Source organism: Jatropha curcas, chromosome 2, assembly GCF_041381405.1.
Source record: "Jatropha curcas cultivar XTBG-Jc1 chromosome 2, XTBG_Jcur_1.0, whole genome shotgun sequence".
Taxonomy (NCBI): Eukaryota; Viridiplantae; Streptophyta; class Magnoliopsida; order Malpighiales; family Euphorbiaceae; genus Jatropha; species Jatropha curcas.
The window spans coordinates 27,330,615-27,351,180 of NC_143152.1; the positions used below are offsets into that span (position 1 = coordinate 27,330,615).

Here is a 20,566-nt window from a genome sequence, read left to right on the forward strand (position 1 = left end):
ACCTTCCATGTAACATTAAAAAAAAAAAAAAAAACAAGAAAAAAGGAATTTTGGAACATAAGTTACTATGAAGTCTTGAAATTTAATTGAAATTACCACTTGATTCCTCCTATCATTCAGAGAAATTTTGGCCGTTAAACTAATTTAGTCTGTGTGCCCAAAATATTCAATGTTAACACTAAGTAAAAGACTAAATAGTAAATGAATTATAAATATAATGACTAAATAATAACAATATATTAAAGGTAAAAAATCAAACAGATAAATATTACAAGCATTGAACAATAAAAATATAATTTTCTTTTGAATGAAAGTTAATCGACCAAATCTCAAAGATTATGAAGTAATTTTTTTAAACAGTAGGAATGAATTAATAATTTTTATCAAACTTTGGAAACTTCATCGTAATTTGTTCAATTTTGGATGTAAAGATATTTATTTTAGGGAAAAATCTCTAACATTTGTACTATCATATCATGCATAAAGATGGAATTGGACGGATAATTTTTGGTTACCTAACATGCTCACATCCAATTATTGCAAGAGCGGGTTGAGGCAGTTAGAAATGGATTTAGGGGGTGAAAAAAATTAGTGTCCTTGACGGCTTTGGATATGTTATGAGTTTAGGCATATGGGGATCTCCATTATCATTATATTAAACAGGCTTGAATGTGAGTATCCCTAAATATTCTGGTATTTTAAATAGATTTATATTCAAGTAGTGTAAAATTTACAAATAATATATCTGATTTAAAAGCAATTTTTATATATATCGATGATGAATACATATAATAAAATTATTAACGGATTCAAGTATAGGTACTCGATCAAATTTGAATGGATATAAATTAACAAAATTCTAAACAAATATAGATTGTTTTTCTGTTTTTTTTTTTTAATATATAATTTTCAAGTTGATCATTGCTAATTGTTTAGTCAAAGTTTAATAATGACTATTACTTAAATGTAATATATGTAAATAAATCAGCTAGATTAGTTGAACCATCTGATCATCGATGAGAAATTCTTCACAAAAAAAATGTATGGCGTGGAATAATGCCGCTAACGTTTATTTACCATCCGAAAATACAATAGTAGCAACTTCCTATATCCTATGCACCAAAGGTAGGTTATGAGCCACTTGTCAATCTATTTAACCTAATTTTTAAAAAACTTTTATTTAATTCATTCATAAATAAGCTCTAAAAGTGGTAATATATGCAAGCATCCATATTTCACGATATTAAATAGAATAATTGTATGAATTTAACTATAAATTGCAAATCTTTCTTAATATTTGTATATAATTCTTAAAAGAATTACTGTTCCGTCGCTATTTTATAGCCAGAATTAACCACTCCATCTTTGCTTTTTTAGAAATATATTCATTCCTACGTGAAGAAAATTGTCATTCCGTTCACCTTTTTTGAACGGAACGACTAAACGGTTGATGGAATCAATTTTTAAAAAAGTAAAGTAAAAAGTGATTAATTTAGGGATAATAATCCAAGAACATAATATTAATTTTCCCTAATTCTTAAAGAAAAAATATTTACAAATTAAAATCATATAGGGTAGGGAGACTTATTTACCAGGATTAAAAGAAAAAAATAAAAAATAAACGGCCAATGTTTAAGCCAATAATATTCTCGTCTTAAAAGTGCAATTAACAAGTCATTTTATGATTACTGAACAGTCTCAACAGAAAAATACACCCCAACGAAACTAAACCAGAAGAGGAGAAAAATTAACAAGACGAGGAAAAAGAATAAAGATTGTTACAAGCACATAAAACCTGAGGCAGAGCAGAAACGGCATCATCCCTACAAAACATGAAAAACATAAAAGAATGGTTCAGGAGTTAATCCAATCACAAGTGGTTAACAGAATGCACAATACATTTACCGAGCCCCGACAATGCACAAGAACATAGAACTATACCGAGTACCAACAATGACGATATGATTTTATAAGTTAAAGCATCTAAATGTGACTATAAAGCCTTATTTTTTAAATATCTTGACTATTCTATCTAGGTCTGATCCCAGAAATAGTAGCCTGTAATTGCTTTCCTACACCAACTCTTCGAGAAAAATTTTTGGTCCCGAACTTGTTTCTAGGATGCAGCAATTGCATTCACCATCATATTCTGGTTCTTCGTGCCACATCAGCCATCCTAGTAGTTATACATTTTCATATTACCAGCATGCTTCTTGACTACTGAACCTTATGTTGTCAAATTATTCGCGAAGAATTTTGCTGCCTTATAAGGACAGAACAGATTTTAAATAGGACAGATTAATAGAGACATACTGAAATATGCAGTATATAATCCAACAGCCCAAGGACTGATATTATAACAGAAGGAAGGCAGCCAAAGCAATCATGATGGAAACAAGAACTTCACAGTAGACAAAAGAAAAATTCCATGAAACCAAATTAAGAAGTGAGCCAAAGGTGCCAGTAAAGAAAGTTCAAATGAAATTTCACAATTCATTACTATTGTTAGGGCTGTAAACGAGCCGAGCTTGTTTAATAAACGAGCTAAGCTCGAGCTTGGATCAGATCATTAGCTTGCGAGCCAGTTTTATCGAGCCGAGCTCTCAAGCTAGCTCACAAGTTAGCCTTGTCGAGCAGAGTTGAGCTCACGAGCTAGCTCAATAAGCCAAAATCAATTAAAATCCATATTAAAACGATGTCGTTTTGGTTAATATATTTCAAGCTCGGCTCATTTATGGTTACCGAGTCGAGCTTGAGCTTAGCTATTTTTAAATGAGTCGAGCTCAAGCTCAGATTTCTGAGCTCGGAACGAGCTCGAGAATATCTTTATTGAGCCGAGCTCGAGCTCATCAAAGCTCTGCTTGGCTCTTTTACAGCCCTAACAATTGTAGAAGGCTAGCCTCAGTTACAAGCGAATGAGTAGCATCTTATAAGAACATGAAAATTGTTCAGCATATTATCAAGATTCTAATTAAACAGAAAAAGTAGGTACGGGAAATTCATGGTCCAAGCAATGTCAAGCAGCAATCGAGATTTATCTTATATTGGTTCTTTGATTGATGATTGTAAGTTCTCAATACAGCACATTCCAAATTCAACTCTGCATTTTTCATTAGAAAATCAGTGAATCAGTTTGCCTATTCATTAGCTAGAGCAACTGTTCCTATCTTTTCTTTGTTGGCTTCAAATGAATGGGAATCTAATCCCCCATCATTTATTCATGATGTAGTCATTTTTTATTTGATTCAATAAAACTTTCCTCTTAGCTTTAAAAAAGGAAAAGAATAAAAAAAAACACACACACTTCAAGAAACATCTAGATTTAGGAATCTTAAATTACTGATAATTGGAAGAGATTGCAATTTTCCAACTTAAATTACATATTGTCAGCTATAAGAATAATCGCCTATCAATGACACAGAGCATTAACCTGAAAATAAAATCCTTAAATCCTCAGTAAACCAAAGGTGATCTCAAGCCCATCATTAAAATTGTAGGAAAATAAATGAAAACAAAATAAAGTAAAGTGTATCACACAGCTCAAATCAATTTTCATATGTTACTTTAAAAAGTCCTACTGGAAAAATTGCCACTAGTTCTTAATTTTCAGCCTTAGAAGTTGATTGGTGTTATTAACCAATTATGTTATGAAAAGCGATTATCTTGGAATGAGAGCAAACCCTATTTATGCAACAGGTCAACCTCCCAATATGTACCTATGGTTCTGGAGAAGTATCAACAGCACATGATAACAAACCATGAATAGCAACAGAATTGTAACTACTAATTAGTAATGAATTCTCAGAGAAACATACTATATCAATCAGGTGTAGATCACAAGATAAATAGTTGATCAGAAAAACTCAAACGAAATGTAAATTAAATATAAAAATTCCCAAGGAAAGGATAAATGGAAGCTCACATTGATTGTTTCGGCATAAAATTCCGGCAGCTCTTATTAAGAATCACCCTTCAATTCGTCAGAGTCTGAATCACTGGCATTATAACCTGTCAAACAATCGCCACAAGGAAAACAAAGGTAAAACAATCAGTACAATGTAAATGGAAGCAACCGATACTGATTTAACCAGAGGTATACCTGGATGCTTATCGCTGACTTTCCAAACTGAAGACCTAGTCCTTGATGCTCTTGTCATCCAAATCCTTCCCTGCAACCCAAAAACAAACGATACCCATAAGACAACACAATCAGAGGCAATCGGAAAAAATAAAGAACACAGTAACAGGACAAGATGAGGAAAATAAAAATTAAAACAAAAATCTCTGATTTATTTCAGCAAACAGATAGAGTAATCTTCAACTCTCAGAAACCAAATCAAGAACAATTTTAACAAAAACTTCCGTTCCCTTTTTTCTTTTTTTAAAATTTCAACCCCTCTCACAAAAATTAATCAAAACAACATAGAAATCAAAACAGGCAAAAACCCATCAAATCGGGTAAGCAAATCCGATAAAACTCAAATTCAAAAAAGAAACCGTCTCCAACATAAGAACTAAAAAAAAAAAAAAAAAAAAAAAAACAAACCTTTTGGGCATCTCTAGGCACTCCATATCCACTATAATACATTTGACTGACCAAGACCTGCATATTAATATCTCCAGACTTAGCATCTTTGAGGGTGTCTTTAAACCATCTCTTTACGCAATCCGATACAACCTCCGATAAGGGCAAGCGCGCGTTGATGTTGATATTGCTGTTGTTACTGCTATTACTGTTCGTGTTCATATTGTTGAGATTGTCTGTATCCGCGTTGCTTTCCATCTTCTTAGTCTGAACTCGGGACGTGGGTTTTGCGTATTTTGAAGGTTTTAGATGCTTCGCTAGATTGTGTATCTTTGCTGTAGTAGCTGCAAACGATTTTCCCATAAAAATTGAAAAAGGCAATCGAAATTTTCTTTTATTTTATATACAAAATACAGCAATGAATAAGTGGGAATTTGTTTTTTAATCTTTCATTTGTGTGTTTTATAGAGAGACGAGATGGAATTGAGAATTAAGGAGGGTTCTTCACAAAGGAAGCGGAGCTTACAAAGCAGCCTTCCTTTCTTTTCTTAAGAGGATTGAGAGAGGGTAAAGCAAGCAGACACGAAAGAAAGAAAGAAACAGAAAAACGGTGTCGTTATGTGCTTAAAAGGCGGCTACAGTAGAACTTGGTTCAGCACAGTTCCGCTTAAACCAAAAAAACCGAATCGATATTTTCTTATTTCTTTTTATAATTTAATTCATTTAATTTTTATTATATAAAAAAGAGAATAATCAAGTGAGTCAAATTATAATTTTATAAACATAATTATAAATGGAGTATTTTAGTACTTGAGCTTTGTCAATTATTGACTAATAAATTTTTTTCAAGTTAATTATAAATTTAATATTTCAACTTTCGAAAATTTTCTATTTTTATATCAGTTAAAGTGTTTAAATCTCAAAAAAAAAAAAAATTCCAATTAGGCCTCTCCACTTTGCTGCAATTTGAAAATACAAATAGAAGAGTAGATAGATTTTTTTGCTGGCGTGGACATTATATCACCGCCACTTTCAGTTCTTGCTCTGGAACAACTCTCAAGATTTTCTAGATCTCCATTCATAAAAATAATAAATTACAACGCCCATTCAATTTCAAATCAATATTACCATTCACATTTAAAACCTGAAGCAAAAATCTATTGATTAAAATAAAAATTAATTCGAGAAGAACTACAGAAGTAAAATTAAAAACCAAACAATCCAAACCCAATTAAAAATTAAAACATAAACTGAAAACTAAAAGAAGAAAGTACAAAGCCAAAAACAGGGGAAAAAAATCAAAACCCAAAAAGGTCATTAGAGCATATGAAACCTAAAAAGCTCTTTGTTCAGTAGTTGGGAGAGAAATCGCAAAAAAAAGGTTGAAATGAAACTTTGAATATAAATAATAGCTAATAAAAGCCCCCTATTGAAGTACGGAATAAACTGCAAGCTATTAACTTTATTTCTGCAAAAACTTTCTCAACAACCAAACAGAAAGAAAGTGGAGATTGAAAATCAAAGAGAGAGAGAGAGAGAGAGAGAGAGAGAGATAAAGAACTTGCCTGAGCTAGAAAAAGAGAAGGCAATAGTTTTTGGACAGGACAACGATTTTAAAAATAGATAACAATGGTGTTACCTCAATAACGTTTGGACGCAAATTTTTTCGAATTTCACATGCCTACTCCCTTTGATTTCAGTAATTCCTCCGCTTTTTGTGTTTATTCTAGTTCCAATTTTCGAGATTTAATCATGAAGTTTACGGTAATACCGGCCAGGCGGCATCATTTCAGTTATTATGGGTTTGAAGGAGGCGATCGGAGCAAAAGCGTATAAAGCTGGAAAGAAAAATTTATAGGTTGAGGGTTTTGAGGAGTTTTGGGGAGGAGACTAAAGAGTTGAAGGTGAGCTAATCCGGTGTTCATCCACGAAGAGATAGCACGATGAGAAGAGCTCTAGTTCAAAGAGAGGACTGCTGAGTTGTTCACTACCAATAACTAATCATGTTTGACAACTCAGCATTCATATCCACGTCAGTAAATAAAATCCATCTTGGCACAATATCTCTCTCTTATTTATATTTTCAGTTTGCCTGTAAGCTGGAGGCATATAATTAAAAATTTTTTAAGAGTTTAAACCTTGATTGCAAATATTTTTCGTTAAAACGCCAAAATAAAAAATTTTCAAAAGTGGAGACACTAAATTTATAATTAATCCATTTTTTTTCAATTAAATGTATTTAGTTTTTCTTTTTACAATTTAAAATGAACTAATATATTCCAGTGATTTTCTATTTCATGACGTTTCTTTTAATTGTTCTCTTTATATCATTGTCATTATATCTTCCTTTAGTTTTTTAGAATTTTCTTAAAATATAACAAAAAAATTAGAGGATATTTTTTAGCTGAGAAAAAAAAACAAAAATCTAATAAATATTTTAAACTTGGTAGAGCTTATTAAGTGAAAAAATTTATCAAAATAAAAATAATCATAAGGTTAATAATGTAATTATCCTAGGTTTGACTTTTTTGTTGATGGGAAAAGAGACTCCTCGAATAGCCCAGTTGTCCACCTTTGGTTGTTATTTGAAACCTTGCGTGCAAATTAGCTTAGCTGACCTAATTGCTAATTTTTGTGGATGTCTCCTTCTAAAAAAAATAAAAATAATAAAAAAAAAGAATTATTTTGTGGATGTCCTGTCCATAACCATTGGTTTGTTTTGTGGGTTACTTAAATATCTTATCTTTCTTTCTTTCAAAAAACTTAATCAATGGATTAACATGTCTCATTAATCATCTTTCGCACTAATTATTGTATAATTGAATCCCTATATAATTAATAATATGTCCAATAACATTTGACCTCTCCTACAATCGCACCTCCGTACTTTATTATTTGTCATTTGTTTTACTCTTTCTTAATTGTCATATTTGTATTATAATGGTGTAATTAGGCACGGTGGCGGCTCACTGAACCGTCGGTTTGAGATTTTTAAAATTTTGAATCGGAGGCGGTTCATTGAACCGCCGATTTGAGATTTTTAAAATTTTGAACCGGAAGCGACCCTTGAACCTCCGGTTCCGGTTCTGGCACGGTTTTGACAAACCAACGGTTCAAATTACGGTTCTGATTCGGTTCCGGCATTACGCAAATTTTAAAAAAAAAAAATAAATTTTGATTCCGAATTCATGAATAAATAATAATTTTTAAATTTTATTAACTAGATGAATTATTATAAATTTTAAAAGAAAAACTTCTATTAACTAACTTAGAACTATTATTACATTAAATTTACAAATTTTGCTAATTTACTAATATAAAAAACTATAAATGGAATATAAAATTAATGGAATGAGTTGGAAATTATTATTTTCAAATACTAAGAAAATTATTTAAAAATTCAATGAAGTAAATTTATGAATGGAAAAATTTGAGATCAGAGAAAGAATTTGGAATTGGATGTAAGAAAATAAAAAATAAACAATAGATAATTCCAATATTAAAGAAAATAAAGCAATAGAAAAAATAATGAACTATAGAAATTTAAGAGAATTTTGATTGAGAATAAGAGAAGAGTTAGGATATAATTGATTGTGAAATAAAAAATCATCAACTCATCATATTTATACATGTTTCTCATTTATTAGTTTTCCAAATTGTCCCTTATAACAGAAAAATAACAACTATATTTTTGGATAATTTAGTAAATTACAGTAAATAAATAAATAAATGATTAAAAATGAATAAAATTTATTTACCAAAAAATAAATAAAAAACACCTATCATATCAAAAACTATCCGTTACACTCTTTTTTTGTACATTTGAAAGTATTTTTTTTATATAAATCAACTATTAATGTACCATTTTTTATATAAATTAAGTCAAAAAATGTGTATTTTTTTCACAACTTTTTATAACTTATGTACGATTTTACTTCTCTTCACCATAAATCAAATCAACTACAATCAAATCAAGTGATATAAATTTTTTTATAAAAATTTTAAGCTACAATTTTTTGTGCATCCGGTTCGAACCGAACCGGAACCGCCGGTTCCGATTCATATTTTAACATTCACATGAACCTTAACCGGCTCTTAAACCGCCGGTTCCGGTTCAAAATTATGAACCGCTGGTTTCGGTCCGGTTCTGATTCGTCTACAGTACTGTTCGATTTCGGTTCGGTTTCAGTTAGAATCAAACCGGTGGCCATGCCTAGGTTTAACCCATAAATTTGATTTTAAATTTTGGTCAATTATCTTTGTGGTTTTTTAACTTTGCAAAGGTTCAATAATAATCCTACACTTTCACATTTCATCTTAGCGAGAGATATAGTTATTATTGAAATATAAAATTATAAAATTATAATGGTTTTCCACAGAATTCAAAGGGTCAAAAAAATAATCGCTCGAATTATAATTTATTCATTAGGACTTAATACGAAGGAAAGATGCCACTAAACCAATCGGTGAATACAGCATAATATATTAATATGAATCAAAAGTGACAGCTGATTTCGATAATGGAAAAAGGTCATGCAATAAATAAAACTAAAAATGCGATTGACTTGTATCTAATTTTTTTTACTTGCATCTAATTTTCTACCAGTAATCCTTGCATGAGCATGAACCTTCAGAGAAATAATTACATCATTACAATCAATGCAAAGCAAACACGAAGATTTTTCACAACTTTAACGGTCTGTTTCAAGCTGTGCTTATCAGACAAATAGCTATGGCAATTTCTCGCTGTGACAATCAAGGAAAGGCGTTGGTTTTCCTCTTCTTCAACATCAAGCAACGCATAATCTCTTGTGGGTAAACAATCTTGGCCAATTCACCAAGTTTTGCTTATATATTTTCTGAATCCTTTTTCTTCTTCCTATTTTTGACCTGCAGAACTTGATAATTTCCTGAATTCCATGGTTCTAATGCTATTAATTGTTCCAATACATGTTCTGCCAATTGAGCATCTCGATGAAGCCTTACATCCATCCAGCAAAGAACTGGATTCCCCGAGAACTCATTTCTATCCATCAAATTAGAAGACCAATCCCCAAATTCTAATACTCCTATCCTACCACAAGGACAAAGAAATCCAACCATGGCATAACGATGGGGTTTCAAGTCCTCATTTAACATTTTAAAGAAGAGATCCACAGCTTTCTTAGGCAAACCATTAGTGCATAACCCTGAATTGTAAAACTCAAAGATCTAGTGGGAACGATTTTTTTTTTTTTTTTTTTAAATTAAGCTTTGAAAGACGAGGCCCAAACGATTGTCAGAGATGAGGCACTGGATAATCTCTCCAAAAATCAATACCGAAACATTCTAAGTCTCAATTAAATCACAAATCCAAAATCTCTCTGCAAAATATTTCAATCTGAAAGTGTATAAATCATCCATGACAAATTGACAATTCATCTATAGCTGCAATAAAGAATCATGCAAACCATCATATAGCCATCCATAAAAGGAAGAAGAACATTCTAAATGGGAAGAGATGTGCACCATGAATCACTACATACAAGATTACAAAATTTCACTGGAAATGCACTACACCTCAAAAATCTATGCCACTCCAACACAATTTACACCTGCCAACTTACTAATAAAATATTACATACAATTTTGATTGGTAAAGCGCTTGCACGCTGAGCCATTCTTGTAAATACACATTTCACCCTAGATTCCTCCTGATCATAGAGCAGGGGTGACATATCAACCAGTACACCTTCAACATATGTGTGTGACAATTTAAGACAGGAGAAGAGAGATTATACATGAATATAGTGTAGAGGAAAAGAATAACCAAATTGCAAACATTGATATCCACTTTAAGGGATGATCAATGCGTATCTAAAGCATTTCAGGTTATTAACCATCAAGGTCAAATGCTGCATGTAATTAAGTTTTTTCAAGAATCACTCCAGCTGTCTGTATCATCGTCTTCGTCACTTCCAGCCAAAGCCTATTTATACAAATTCAAAATTGTACATTGTGATCACATGCTTAGATAAACAACAAAAAAATAGAGCGAGAGTGGGAGAGGGAAAGAGAGACCTGTCGAATTGCATTTGCTTTCTCTAATATGGCAGCAACCTTCAAGTTGGTTTTTGGTCCCTGAATACCCTGAATACTGGGCCTTGTCGCTGCTGCAGGCTTCAGGTTAAAGGACTGCAGTGAGGAAATGGGAAAGAATCAGTCTCGACATAGAGAATGAGATGCCATAAAGAGAAGAACAAATAAATAAATAAGTAAATAAAATATAAATAAATTGTCAGAGGTCGAACCTTGGTTCGTATCTGCTCTAGCAGTGAATCTCTTTCATCAACCTTAGGTCCAATCTGAGGACGAACTCGTTCTGTTACCCTTCTCAACTGCAAGAGGTTTAAAATATCAGAACAAGAACTTTTGCAAGCACAAGACATCAGGGGAAGAAAAAAGAGCAAATTTTCAAGCCAGACTTGATAAATCACCATCACCTTGCTTTTGTCATGTGCAGCAACAGCATCAATGAGAGGATTCCTGGGGCGAGGCAGCTTGCTCCCATTTGCTTTTCCAACTTCATAAGTTGGCGGCAAAGCTAATGTAGTTGGCAACCATGTTGTTTCTCTCTGCAAAGTTTCTGAATCGTGTTGAGGCTGGTCTTCTAGCATAGTTGGCGGTGATGCAGGTTTGTCCAGAGAATTCTTTTCTTCTCCTTCTGAATTTTGTACGTTGTATTCTGGTGTCTCTGCCTCTACTATTGATTCTGGTGTCGCTTGGTTCAAGAGCTTAACTGGCGGGCCATGTGAGGGTACAGGATCACATCCAATGGATGTATGTTCTGCAGTTACCACTGCCGATGACATGTCTGGACTAGACCCTATTGGTCTTCCTCCTGAAGTAAGGAAACCATCCTCAGGCCTCTCGTTAGTTATTTCTGGTAAAGTCAAGAATGGGTTCATCAATTGTGTTCCCTCTGATGAGTGAGAAGTCTGTTGACTGTTTGCATCACTAACAACAGTTGGCAACTCCAATGAGCCTCGAGTTGGCTGCAAGCAATTTTCGACTGACTCTGCATACAAGTGGTCCGACCTCTCAATATCAGCTTCAGCAAATGACACAAATGGGTTTGGAAGCTGCATAATCTCTCTATCTGATGATAGAAAATCAGATCGGGATTTCTCATCAGCTTTAAACGGTTGAATTGGCAGAAATGTACCCTCACCAGGACCAATCTCTTCGACCTGTGATGACGGCAGAGCAGGTTGAAATTTCCCTATTCTCCATTGCATAGGAGGTAGAGGCGGCAATGGCGGCATCTCCTCCAGATTCTGAGGGAATGGGCCCAAGCTAGGGAAGCCAGAGTCAAATGGATTCCTTGACAGCATGGTATCATTATCCTGACTTGCTGATGGCATCAGAAGTTCTTGGTTAGGAATAGCATCTTGTTTGGAAGAAGCATCAGGGTATCTTTCCCAACTCACATCACTCATAGTATGTATCTGTTCAGACTGCATATCTGATGATTTAGAACGTGCTTCATCCACTTGCAGACCTCCTGAGTTAAGATGAATGGATCGCAATTCCAATGACTGCTCCGATAGAACTCCAGGCTCTCCAAGTTGACAAGCAGGTGAACTCTGAACATTTAATGATGCAGAATTTTTTCCAGACCGCATATCTGCTGACTTAGAACTTGCTTCACCCACTTGCAGACATCCTGTGTCGAGATGATCAGATTGCAATCCCAATGACTGCTCTGAAGGAACTCCAGGCTCTTCAAGTTGCTGAGGAGGTGAACTGTGAAGTATTAATGACAGAGACTTTTCTTCATCCATGACTGCATGTGCAGATTCTACAGAATTTTGATCTACCGGCAACTCCATAAAGTGTTCTAGAGAAGTTTCTACCTGCGGCTCATAACAGGTAAGTGAACACCCGGCATCTTCACCAATAACAGCAGAATGCCTCCAGCAAGATTCCAACTCCTGGTCGAGTGGTTCTGCAGATGGCACTGCCCTAACATCTCCCATATAAGAGCAGTTTTGTACTTGATCAGTAAGAGCTGACTCACAAACAAGTTCAAGCACTTCAAAATTGGAATGATCATCAGAGGCTGATTTGTGTGGACTGGAGGCCGAATCTACAGGAGCAAATTCTAGTTGTTTTACTTCCTTTTGTTCCACTGGTTCAGTATGGAATTCTGGAAGAACTCCCTCGTTAAAGCCTAACGCTTTCTGATGAAGACTCTCATTTCCTAAGTGAGTCTCTTGAATATCTACAAGATTGCCAGATGAAGAGAATACCAATCCTGTAGATGGACAACCAGCACTGTTGACCCCATCATTAGCATTAGTAGCAACCACAGAAGTAACAAGAGATGCACCCAAATCTTCATCTAAGTTTACATGCTCATCAAGGACATTATCTGAATAATTGGCTCGACGCTCAAAGGGAACAGAATCTTCTCCAAGTACGTTCACATTGCTGGTGAATGTGCCCACTTCCTCATTGCCACCAGCCCCAGAAATTTCTTCAAGACTCATATTTTCATCAGAACATGTTACTCCAGTCAAGCCATCTGTAACTTGTGAAACATCAACTTCTATATCTGAGCATTGATGCTCCTTAATGATATCAGCCTCCAAAGTTTCCACCATGCTCATAGGATTTTCTGAGCTTACTCCTGTAGCTCCAATGATACTATCAACTTCAGAATCTCTGTGAACAGGCTTTACAACATCTACACTCTCAGACACTAATGTGCCATCTGAACCCACATCAATTTCTGGTAAAACTGAACAAGAAAACTGCTCCTTTGATGGTGCCATAACTGAAGGTGGAGAGTCCATTTTCCCTTTGACCAAATTCTCATCATGAATACCATCTCCATTTAAATCTGTTTGAAGTGCTTCGTTCAGAGAAACATCATTGTCTTCCTCTACGAAATCTGGCATTTTTGGTGTATGCACAAAATCCTTTGGATCTTTATGATCCAACTCTTCCACAAGACATCCTTCAGAAGAAGCTGCAAGCATATTATTATGCATCGTCTGGAAAGTATCATCGGAACTTCCAGTAAAAGAATGAGGCAAACCCACCCCACTTTGGTCGATTTCTGGTGATTCAGGAGAAAGTTTAACACAGTCAGTGGTCATTTCATCTAATTTTGCTTCTGCCAAGGAAACTACAACTGAATTTGAAGAAGGAACTGATGGTTGAAGGTCAGAATCTGAAAGATGTGAACTGCAAGATGCTTTTCCAGCATTAGAGATTGCTTCTTCCTGCATGCACTTATTATTGAACACTAGAAGCTCACTGGATTGAGTTCCTAGAGTCTCCACAACACCAGATGTTGAATTCACAATCTCTGCTGTAGAATCTTCAGAAGGTAAAAATTTTCCTGCCCCTTCATTATCAGATATTGTATTCTCAGTAAAATTGCTAAGAGAATCAGAGTAAGAAACACTATATTTTCCTTTCTTAAATGAACTTTTGCCATCATCTGATATGGAGGAGTTTCCATATGACTGAGAATCAGAAAAATTAGCTTGTACATCCATATGATCCTCGTTTGCATCAGAAAATGTCTCATGTCTACCAACCTTCAAAACACCCTGATTGGTTTTAGGTTTGTACTCATTATCTGTTTCCATTTCTGACTCCACATTAGTAAGAGCATCCATGTAGTTATCTACCTCGCTCATCAAGTCATCAGAATGGTCTCCATCTAGACTTCCCTCTATTTTCTCATCTCCTTCAATTGCCAATTCATCTTTAATTGCCATCTTGTGAATGACATAAGAAGATTCATCTCCCTCACCCCCAGCAATTGAGTCAGGGACCTTCACAATTTCTCTATTAATGTTTTCCCCATCCAACTCATGTGCAAAAGGTTTTAATAGAATTTCCTGTGCAATGGGAGACGAATGTGTGGCATCCCTTCCATGTGATGATTTTTCTGGAGGACTAACAACACCTATATCAAGTATTTCAAGCCCTGATTCGCAAGAATTATCGAATGTTAACTTTGGTGGTGATGGATTAACAGAAACCTCACAAATTACTCTATGCTCTGGTGAAGGAGTCCCCAGGAATTTCTCCATGTAACTTTTTCCAGGTTTCAGATCAAATGGAGATCCATTCAGTTGCCTTCTCTTTAATTTCACAAGACGATTGGGATCGGAATGAGCATTCTCAACACGCTCCTCCAAAAATAACTGATGCAGTCTGCACTATTTGACAATAAATTGTCACCAATCAACCACTATAAAACCTGGCAGCTTAAGCAATAATGACTTAAATGCACAAATAGAGGGATAAGTGCCTCACTTGGCATGTGATGTTGGCACCTCTGGGGTAGTTTCTCCATTCCTCCAGCGTGTACCTTTCTTCTGCAAGACCAAATTAAATCTCAAGCATTAACAAGATCCAGCTTTGATCGTAAAGCATTAGATATAAACACAGGTTCACACCAGTATGCTGAATAGACATCGCTACACTATAATACAGCCTAAAAGTTCTTCCCCACTTCATTAGTTGCTCAAGGATGAGTTTCTAGCCACCTTAAATATCAAAACTCATAGCCCGCTGAATTCTAATTCTTCTTATTAAAATGGAATAATTCAAATTTCGGAAGTGTAAAGTTTCCATCTCTAGTTTCATGGATAAACACTCCACATAGAGACAGTCTCACATCTAAAATTTACATGAGAGCCTTTTCTCAAGACTCCATAAATGTAAAACCTAACTTTTAATACTCCCTCCATCCCACAAACATATACTTGTTTCTAATTCCATACAAATTAAGAAAATTAGTTAATATAGTTTCAATAATCAATCTTACTAACACTTTCCCTAATATACCCCTATATTAATATTAGATGTCACTTCCAATAAAAATTGAATGAAAATAGTTTATAACAAGACAAATTAAATAGGAGTATATTAGAGAACTAAGAAATCAATTGTACATTTAAAAAGGAAATGGCCTATAATTTGGGACAAATGAAAAAAGGAAAGTAAGCCTATCTTTGAGGGACAGATGGAGTATATTTTATATTAACAATTATATATCAATCAAATATACTCCAATATAAACTTCAGCCGAAACATAGCAAAGTATACACATCACATGGAAATTATTCTTTGATTGAGAATCAGAGGTTGTACCAGGAAGCTGTTCTTAAAGGCTACAGGGAGGATTAGTAGAAAGATTCATAGATATCCAGAAAAGAATAAAACAAACAAACAAACAAATAAAACAAAAATTAAAGGTGAAAGAGGAAGAAGATCCATAAACAGAAAATACACTCAATTGTACATCAGATAGATATTTGATGCCAAAAGGACACAATAGAACAATCAGAAGGCAGACCAAGAATTCTTTCTAAATAAGCTAAAGATTTTCCAAGATAAAGAAAAAGTTAAAAAGACAGGACCATATAATGCACAATAGAAACTATAGGAAATAAAGATCATTAGGAGTCTTGTTTATCTGTTTCAGCTATGATCATGGTTGCAAGTGATAACCACCATCACTTACAGAATATCCATTTTGACTATATCCTCTCCAAGGAGGTCAAGAAAAAAATATTTTTCTAGATATGCAGCAGACAGAAGCAATTTGCTCCAACAAAATCCTTGAGAACGCATATATAGAAAAATATCAATGCGATAGCCCACATGCTAAGAATTTCCATTCTAACAGTATTAGTCACTGCATACCTTCACTTTTCGAATTTTCTTCTCTCTCTGGACATCTATTGTCAGTATTCCAGAGGATGCTGCTTCAACTCTAAAGAAAGATGGGTCAGTGTAGCGCTTCAAGCATGCTCCAGCCCCAGCAACATCAAACCTGTAAAAATCCAGACAAGCATAAGTTTTTATCATCTCCAACAGAAAAAATTCCTCCTAACTCAGCATCAAAAATTGAAAATAAATAAAAGCATTCTTACTTGTCTAGAAGGAATAAACGTGGGGGACCTCGGCATTCTTCATAAGAATCCATTACAAAACGAGGTAAATCTCCACGAGTGACCAGATTTTGTTCCATGCGCAAATTAGGATGCCAGTCAACACCTAAAACAAAAACATGCATTTAAATAACAGCAGACTTTAGATTTTCACTTCAAAATATTTCCAGAAAATAAATATGCAAATAGTTTTCCAATCTAACCTGTGTTGGAAAAGAATGGTGATTGATCAGTTTGAGAAAGAAACGCCTTCTCAATTGAAGGAACTTCGGCCTCAAGCTGCTGAACGCGAGCCATTAGGCCATGGCCTCTAGCTGCAGTTGCCATTACTTCTTCATGCAAGTCATGAAACACCTCAGCAGCAAACCTTTAACAATCACCGGAAAAAGCAATAAACAAAATTCAAATAACACAAATTCGAAGTCCTAAAAATAAGTAGAGGGTCAAATTCTGTAACATGGTTTACAATAGTTAAAGCAGAAATAGAAGAAATCACTTTCACAAAATGCCAGATGTAGTATGAATGAGCCGTTTTCAAAGATTTGTCAATGTTAATCATGCAAAGAAGAATGCTCAACAATTGTTTTAATTTGAATGGTTCTGAACATTATTATTTCTGATCTACTAAAACTTTAAGTAAATGTCAAATTCAACAAGATTCAGACTACAAGCTGTGAATATCAAATAGCATTTCAAGAAACATAACAGAAGCAAAGCACATATAGAACTTTCGATACTACATTCTAAACAAAAAATCTAGTCAGCAGAAACAACAAAAATCTTGATTCCAAACTAGACTCAATTATCAAGCAGAAACAGATAAAAATGTTCTCTCTAAATTTCAGCAAGCCTCCCACCTCCCCCCTCACTTAAGACCATCAGTGTCATATAAATGACCGATTCAAACCTAAATTATCTACAACCTCCTTCAAACTTCTATAAACAACTTCTGGGTTTATCAAGAAGCTATATAAGCATAAATCAAAAATTTACATTCCAGTGAAAATCAGACTCGAATATCCACTTAATTGCTCATTGAAAGACAGAGACGGCAATTTGAAACTCAGAAAGCTCGGTATCAGAATCCAGAGCATATTCCTAAAGCATTACAACTACATCATCTATCGTCATTTTAGCAATACAAAAATGCAAATATCGAATGCAACAAAAAGAAATTTTCAAAAGCAAACAACTCAAAATTATATATAGAGAGAGAGAAAATTCAAATTCATACTTCAAACAAATTATTTAAAAAAAAAAAAAAAAAACACTCAATGTGAAGCCTTACTAAACTAACATTCCATAAAACAACACAAAATTCAATCGCAAGCCAAGCCAAATCTCCGAAATAAAAAGAAAACGAAGAGAGAGAGACTAACTCAGCTAGGTCACCAAGCTGGCGTAAAACTCCGACGAGGCCAGCCATAGCAACACCTTCCAAAAGAGCCTCTGGATCATCTCTATCGGCAGCTTTATACAGCTCCGGATCAGCCAAACTGTACTCATTTCTAATCTGATACCTTGCCAGCGGCATTTCCACAATTAAAAACACAAAAACAGTATTTTCTAAACATATACCACCAGAATCAAACCCTAATTCTCCTTTATAATTGTTTCTATTTCTTCGATGTTCCGATAAAAACACATTTACTGGAGGAAGAGGAAGATCTTTTTTGGGGCCTGGGGAAATGAAATGAATGAATGAATGTACAGCCACTCCACAGACCAGACAAAGACGTGTAGAGAGTCTTCCTGTGAGAGTGAGAGAGAGTATTTTATTTTATTTAATAATAATATCTGTAACCAATAATAATAATAATAAAGAAGTAATTAAATAAAAAGATTTGTTTGTTTTTTTAGTTGGGAATTTTTGAAGGGAATGAGTGAAACGGTGCGGAGATTTTACATGGTGCTGTCGTTTGCTCGGCGCACATCGTGGCGCTTCTGATGCGCTTGTTTTATTGGATCATGTTATTTCTCTCACGCGTATTTAATTTTATAGCGGTGGGGTTGGGATCCTCTGGTTTTGAGACCAGTGGTCGTATATGTGGTGCCTTATATAGTAGTAGCAAACTATAAAATTGATTAGCTTCAAAATTAAGTAACGAAACTTTTTCTATTTAATAATCATTGGTGATGTGGACATGGTAAAAAAAAATCAAATCTATCTCCTCAAGTGTAATGGACTAACGTCTCGCGTTCATATTTTTCTGTTTTTCTATTTTTAACAGTTTCATAATTCTAATATTTGTTTTTTTCCATGCTCATGCATAATCATTTTTTAATTCATTGAAAGTTTATTAGACTGGAATAATATTATAAGCTACACAATAGGGCAGTTCTCACTTTACTTCATTAGGTTGGAACCTACTCATTTCAGTTCGGTTCGATCTAATGCCTAAGAGAGTTTCTGTTCGTTAGTTCCATTTATTGAAAAAAAAACTTCGGTTTATATTTTGTGACTTCGGTTTGATTTGATTTGAACCGAACTAGCCTTTTGATCAGCCCTAGAAATAAAGAATAAAACCATGAAATTTTTTATTTGATAACCATCATGGTTTTTTTTGTAAATGACATGTTTTTCCATGAATTTAGTAGTTTAAATTTTTTGTATCACAAGTAATAAGTTCATGCATGATCAAACTATTCATAAAATATTCAATGAGTTTGTTTAATCAATCATTTTGAAGGTCTATCAAATTTGTCTAACACAACCAGAATTCAGTTGCACTATTTTACTTATGGCAGTCCTATTCTATATTTGAAATTCAAACGAGTAGTCTTTTTCTCAGTGTAAATTCGTTGATGAATGAAATATACTAGTAAATAAAAAATAATAATTTCATATAGACTATACATAAATTATGAAATAACTAAACAACAATTTAAAATTGCATTTAAAAAAAAAACTTTAATCATAATGTCAAATAAATGTTTGATTCGGTAAAATTAGTTATTGCATTTTCAACGCATGAAAAATAAGAAACATCTACAATTTATTAATTCTTCAACAGTAAGAAACATAAATGTGTGATTGTGACAATAGTGTAACAGTTGATTCAACAAGTTATCCAGTATTAGCATTTAACACACATAAGAAGAAAAGCCTAAAAAAAAGATAATCCAAATATTATTTCTTTCACTAATTATGCTTACATTACTTTAGCATGGGCCCTGAAATAGTAGATTTATTGCTAATCATCAACGCACTTATATAGCCATAACCTTGCGTTTATATTCCCTTAACAATGCCTTACACGACTCTGTGAACTGTGGGGTCAGAAAGACTACAAAACGCGGGACCCACGAAACAAGTATCCAATCACCACATTTTCGCTTTTCGGTTTCATGCTGTATGGTCCCACACAAAAATAATACGAGTCCCATACGAAAATAATACGCGTCGTAGGATTTTTATGAAATATTATTCAGAATCTGTAAGGTTTTAACGTATTTATCTTCCACACTTTGACAGTCTATAGTGCCTCTGCCTAAACTTTCAGTTGATAGCCAAAAAAAAAAAAATCTTTTGATTTGTAACATTTTTTTATAGAAGGGCCCATTCTCCATACAAGAATCAAGGGCGCAGAACTTGTTCCACTGTAAATTTGCAATCAATCAAATCTACTTTTGAATTTTGATGTATGTGATACTATTTCTTTCTCACTGTTTTGAATCGAGGAAATGAGGAAGCTTCATTTTTTTTTTTAGGAGATTCTTCTTCTAATTATATCTTTTCAACTTTCTATGGTTTGTGGTACAAAATGTTCACTTCCTTCTTTTTATTTTTTTCTGGTATCACCTTTTTCATGTTCCTTTGATATTTCATGTGGTGTTGTTATTAGCTTTTTCATTTTTTGTTTGTTTTTTTCTTCTCTATTCGTTGGTCCTAATTTATTCCCATATGGCTATCACATGTCAACTACCCAACGTTTGTGCTTTAGAAGTTTAAATGGTACGCCAAATTCACATGAGCACCATCTCCCTACAACCATTAAAAAAAAAAAAAAAGCTATGAATATTCTTATTCTAATTGTGATTATAATTGCACTTTGAAAATAGGTAATCATAGTCAATATTT

The 20,566-nt window shown here is 33.9% G+C and overlaps 2 protein-coding genes across 4 annotated transcripts; both read right to left on the reverse strand.

Moving 5' to 3' along the window:
- Positions 1-1,611: 1,611 nt before the first annotated feature.
- Positions 1,612-6,463, reverse strand: LOC105648075 (Sel1 repeat protein). 3 transcript variants are annotated; one of them, XM_089718357.1, is made up of 5 exons: positions 6,165-6,463; positions 4,547-4,869; positions 4,100-4,169; positions 3,923-4,008; positions 1,612-1,823 (listed from the first exon to the last, which is right to left on the reverse strand). In XM_089718357.1, the coding sequence occupies exons 2-4, from the start codon at positions 4,781-4,783 to the stop codon at positions 3,959-3,961; spliced, it is 357 nt and encodes a 118-aa protein (XP_089574483.1). In that variant the 5' UTR covers positions 4,784-4,869; positions 6,165-6,463; the 3' UTR covers positions 1,612-1,823; positions 3,923-3,958. The 3 variants fall into 3 exon arrangements, with proteins under 3 accessions (XP_089574483.1, XP_012089743.2, XP_089574482.1); XM_012234353.4 differs by having other exon boundaries at positions 6,091-6,463; XM_089718356.1 differs by lacking the exon at positions 6,165-6,463 and having other exon boundaries at positions 4,547-5,113.
- Positions 6,464-9,992: 3,529 nt separating this feature from the next.
- LOC105648074 (protein SCAR2) lies at positions 9,993-18,481 on the reverse strand. The gene is made up of 10 exons (XM_012234351.4): positions 18,392-18,481; positions 17,865-18,237; positions 16,689-16,852; positions 16,468-16,591; positions 16,238-16,367; positions 14,843-14,904; positions 11,008-14,740; positions 10,816-10,902; positions 10,586-10,699; positions 9,993-10,493 (listed from the first exon to the last, which is right to left on the reverse strand). The coding sequence occupies exons 2-10, from the start codon at positions 18,017-18,019 to the stop codon at positions 10,440-10,442; spliced, it is 4,623 nt and encodes a 1,540-aa protein (XP_012089741.2). The 5' UTR covers positions 18,020-18,237; positions 18,392-18,481; the 3' UTR covers positions 9,993-10,439.
- Positions 18,482-20,566: the final 2,085 nt, after the last annotated feature.

Excerpts from the sequence above, each read along its gene's own strand:
- LOC105648074 (XM_012234351.4), bottom strand. The coding sequence starts at position 18,019 with ATGCCGCTGGCAAGGTATCAGATTAGAAATGAGTACAGTTTGGCTGAT. Across the intron at positions 14,905-16,237 it reads AGAAAATTCGAAAAGTGAAG|AAGAAAGGTACACGCTGGAG; the intron begins GTATGCAGTGAC and ends TTGGTCTTGCAG. Across the intron at positions 10,700-10,815 it reads TAGAGCAGATACGAACCAAG|TCCTTTAACCTGAAGCCTGC; the intron begins GTTCGACCTCTG and ends TCCTCACTGCAG.
- LOC105648075 (XM_089718356.1), bottom strand. The coding sequence starts at position 4,888 with ATGGGAAAATCGTTTGCAGCTACTACAGCAAAGATACACAATCTAGCG. Across the intron at positions 4,170-4,546 it reads TGCCTAGAGATGCCCAAAAG|GGAAGGATTTGGATGACAAG; the intron begins GTTTGTTTTTTT and ends TTTGGGTTGCAG. Across the intron at positions 4,009-4,099 it reads AGTCAGCGATAAGCATCCAG|GTTATAATGCCAGTGATTCA; the intron begins GTATACCTCTGG and ends ATTGTTTGACAG.